The 3,877-nt window shown below is 49.9% G+C and overlaps 1 protein-coding gene across 1 annotated transcript; it reads right to left on the bottom strand.

Annotated features, from left to right (window-relative positions):
* Positions 1-961: 961 nt before the first annotated feature.
* LOC127292813 (senescence-specific cysteine protease SAG39) lies at positions 962-2,847 on the bottom strand. The gene is made up of 2 exons (XM_051322311.2): positions 2,268-2,847; positions 962-1,911 (listed from the first exon to the last, which is right to left on the bottom strand). The coding sequence occupies exons 1-2, from the start codon at positions 2,722-2,724 to the stop codon at positions 1,328-1,330; spliced, it is 1,041 nt and encodes a 346-aa protein (XP_051178271.1). The 5' UTR covers positions 2,725-2,847; the 3' UTR covers positions 962-1,327.
* Positions 2,848-3,877: the final 1,030 nt, after the last annotated feature.

Below are 3,877 nucleotides of genomic sequence, written 5' to 3'. Positions count from 1 at the left end.
AGATGATCAGATTGCTCTGATACCAATGTTATATCTTAAACATCATTAGGGAATCATTAAAACGTAAACTGATCATGCCTTAGAGCACCTAATACAGATTAACTTACAGGTTATTGGAGGATTCCCGTGCCTGCTCGATGCAGGCGTGGTGTAGCCCATGTCGATGGAGGTGGGATGCTGCAGATGGAGTGGAGGTGTCGGCAGCAGGACTCTCCTGGCCTCCTGGGGATGGAGATGGTCTTCCCATCGCTCCTGGCCTCCCTAGATCGGTAGGGTGGGAATGTCGGGGTGCAAATCTAGCAGATCGTGAATTCATTAGCCGTTTGCTACATGCCCCCTCTCCCTTATATATGGCCAGTGTGATAGGGGACCAAAACCACATGTTGGTTATCGATGCCCCCGATCAGGGCGTGTACGAGAAAAAGTCACGCAAAAGAAAAGGTCCTGGACGTTGGTCCTGTGGGCCCAACTTTTTATCTTAACGTTATGTTCCTGACTTTTCTCTTTTATCTGTTAAAACTAACAGATCAAACCCAACAAAAGCGGCTGATAAACCAAATAGCTCTACATGAGACTGTTGTCAGCGTGAGCACCCATAATGGTCGTTGACAAACTAGCAATGGATATAACAGCAGATGTATAGTTTTTTTTATAAAAAAAATAGAGGCAAAATCTTTGCCTCATCCATTAATGAAGCAGAAGATATTTAGTTTCTAGGAGAAAATCGAGCGAAAACCAATAATAACAGAGCCAAAGCCACACCCCCAACCATCCACACTCCGCTACACAGTGCGCACATAGCTACACTGGCTACCAACAAAAGCTAGGCGAAGCTTAAGTTAGCTTATGTTAAAAAGATGACTCTTCGAGGAGAGATCTGGAATACTCCCTCCGTTCAGTTATAATCGACACGGAGTCAAGGGCATCTAGTACATGCGCGTCAATTAAACAAGACCGGAGGTAGTACGTAATATGTATTCATACATTTTTTATGTACACTTTAGTAGTTACAAGCCCATCTGTACAAATTCATAATGGTTTCGTCATACACACACAGCTACGGACCCGGTGCATCTTTTTTTTTTTTTGAGAAGACTCGGTGCATCCTTACTGCTGCTTGAGTCGCCATTTGTAGCCGTCGACCCCTCTCTTTCATACGGAGGTCCCCTAATTAACCCAACTATATACATGTATGTATACACACCTTAACTAATTTAGAGTACCAATCCAGTTCAATGGATCGAAATATCGAATAGACACGTCATACGTAGGGTGCCGAACCAAACTGTATGCATGCGTAGCTAGCTAGTGACGTGCACTGAATCAGCTAGACAGGGTAGGACGCGAGCTTGGCGAGGCCGCAGACGCCCTCGCCGCGGACGCCGCGGCGGATCCTGACGTAGCCGCTCTCGCCCCACGACGCGCCCCACGAGTTCTTCATCAGCCAGTACTTGCTGCCGTCGCTCGCCGTGCCGTACCCGACCGCCGTGACGGCGTGGTTGAGCTCCGTGCCGCACTCGGACCCGCCCAGCACGCCGCTGTCGTAGAACCGGAACACGTAATCGCCGCCGTTGATGCCCACGGACACGGGCTGGTGCGCCACGGCCGCCGCCATCGCCGCCTCGTTGTTCTCCGGCACGTCCTCGTAGCCCTGGATGGACGCGGCCGACGAGCCCGGGCGGCGGCACGACCCGTCCGTGGCACGGTACGGGTAGGAGGACTCGGCGGCGAGACCGCCGCGGCGGGCCATGTACTGGAAGGCGTTGTCCATGAGGCCGCCGTCGCAGCCCTCGTCAACGCCGTTGACGTCGCAGTCCACCAGCTCCTGCTCCGACAGCGACACCAGCCGCCCCGTCCGGATCTTGGTTAGACCTTCAACCGCCGCTACTGCCGAAAACGCCCAGCAGCAACCTGTCGGATTGGATGAAGAAACAGAGCCCATTAATTTAGGACATGTAGAAGGAAACGAATGATGTTCCAATCATTGAAGCAAAGTTAATTTTAACCATCTGTTGTTCTCAGCGTTGACCCAAAAGTGCATGCATGTAGACTCTGGTCTTCCTGGTAAATCTCACTTCATTTTTTGATGTAGAGTACCAATTTTACGTTTGACCGCACGCGCGTGTCGCCACTTAAGTTTTTACATTTTTTAGAACCTCAAATTTTTTCGATCCAGTAGTTGTTCAAGCGTGCGTGCAATATTCTGTCGCTTAATCTGATAGCATGAACACACAATAGTGTGCGTGCCGATGTTGGTCAGTACGTACCGCAAGAGCCCTGGTCCTTGACTCCAGTGACGGCGCCCATGGCCCTCCAGTCCACGCTCCCGGCCGCGTCGGCCAGGCTGAAGTTCTTGTACCTGAACCCGCCGCTCCCCGCGCGGGCCACGGCCGCCGGCGGGCGCTGGAGGCCGGTCCTCGCCGCGCGGAACTCCTCGTCGGTGAGGTCGGCGAACCTGTTGGTGGCCAGCCGGTGGCTGTTCTCCCCTGCGGCGTTGAACGAGTCGATCAGCTTGGCGTTGGCCCGGAATACCTCCAGCCTCCGCGCCTTCTCCTCCCCGTCCAGGTACGTGCGCCCGTGCTCCGCCATCCACTGCTCGTGCCTCGACACCATGGCGGCGTCGACTGCGACGGCGTCCAAGAGCTCACGCGCCGCGAGCACGTGTGGAGCGGCGCCGGCCATGCTCACGGCAAGAACTGCGAGGATTATCGTGGACAGAGACATACTTCGGTGTGCAAGTCTACTGATCAGTGCTAGCTCGATCAGCTGTGTGTGTGTGTGTGTGTGGCTAGCTAGCTACGTGTTGCTTAAGCAAGCTTCTTCTTGCTTGGCCAAATGCTGCAAGGGGGACGGGGTTTATATAGAAGCCGGGCTAGGTTGGATCATCAAAATTTAGTCACGGTACTACTTCTTTTGTAAAAAAGAAAAATGTACACAATCACACTAGATAACGTCTACATGATTACATGAGCTCCCACTATGCATGCTAGCCAATAGCTAGGGCTGTGCGCTCAGCAACTCACTAACATCACACTCACGCAAACGCATGCTTGCATGGCGGCGTGTCCTTTGCACATGCTAAAAGCATGGTTTCGTTGGCGGCCACACTTGATCAAACTTTGCGATCCATTTGACGGACAAGCTATATAGGTGCTTTGTTAGTTTGTAATAATGTGATACTTAAAATGGTTGTTTGCATTTTTCGATACAAAGGCTGGGCTACACCTATTTCGGAAAAGAAAAAAAGAATGTTTGGTTGTGGCTTCTAGAACAAAAATAGCCATAACTAAGTGTGAATTGGTTCTCTACAATTTTCTCTTCACTAGTCATCCGTTGGCCGAGCATGGTTACATGTTTTCTTGCACGGTACCAGTACACCCCATCCCTAAACACAAACACAACAACGGCTAAGGTCGCTCTGTACCGCTTCATAACAAAGGCACGATGGTCGTTAAATAATTATTAAGTCAAAGTTTTGGTTTTCAATGTCTCTGAACTTTTAAGTCTCAGCCACATGAAAAAATTGCAACCGTAATTCAAAGAAAAGTTCAACTCGCTTCAGTTGCACTTTTCTGGCACAAAATGCAATTGCAATTTTCTAAGAGCTGCACTTTTTATTTAGCTATTGTTGCACTTTTCTAAGGGTGACCGAGACATAAGAATTTCCCAGTTAACTAAGACATAGCAAAGTTTAGTATTAGTGAAACATGTATGGCCCATTTGGATTCGCATGTATAGTACACTCTATACGTACAAATATGTACGGTCCTACTGGCCTTGTATTCGTCTACTCACGGTTGCCCCGCCCTCATCGTCTAGGGTTCATTTGGGGATATATACCACCTCGAACAAGTTTATCATTTAAAACTAGGAATCA

The sequence above is a fragment of the Lolium perenne genome, chromosome 4 (genome assembly GCF_019359855.2).
Source record: "Lolium perenne isolate Kyuss_39 chromosome 4, Kyuss_2.0, whole genome shotgun sequence".
Classification (NCBI taxonomy): Eukaryota; Viridiplantae; Streptophyta; class Magnoliopsida; order Poales; family Poaceae; genus Lolium; species Lolium perenne.
Note: the sequence above shows the minus strand (reverse complement) of the source record. Positions and strands in the feature narration are given on the sequence as shown.

What these genes read in the sequence shown, in the direction of transcription:
- LOC127292813 (XM_051322311.2), bottom strand. Translation starts at nt 2,724, where the DNA reads ATGTCTCTGTCCACGATAATCCTCGCAGTTCTTGCCGTGAGCATGGCC. An exon ending in CAAGGACCAGGGCTCTTGCG is followed by an intron (nt 1,912 to 2,267) that starts GTACGTACTGAC and finishes CCAATCCGACAG; the next exon opens with GTTGCTGCTGGGCGTTTTCG.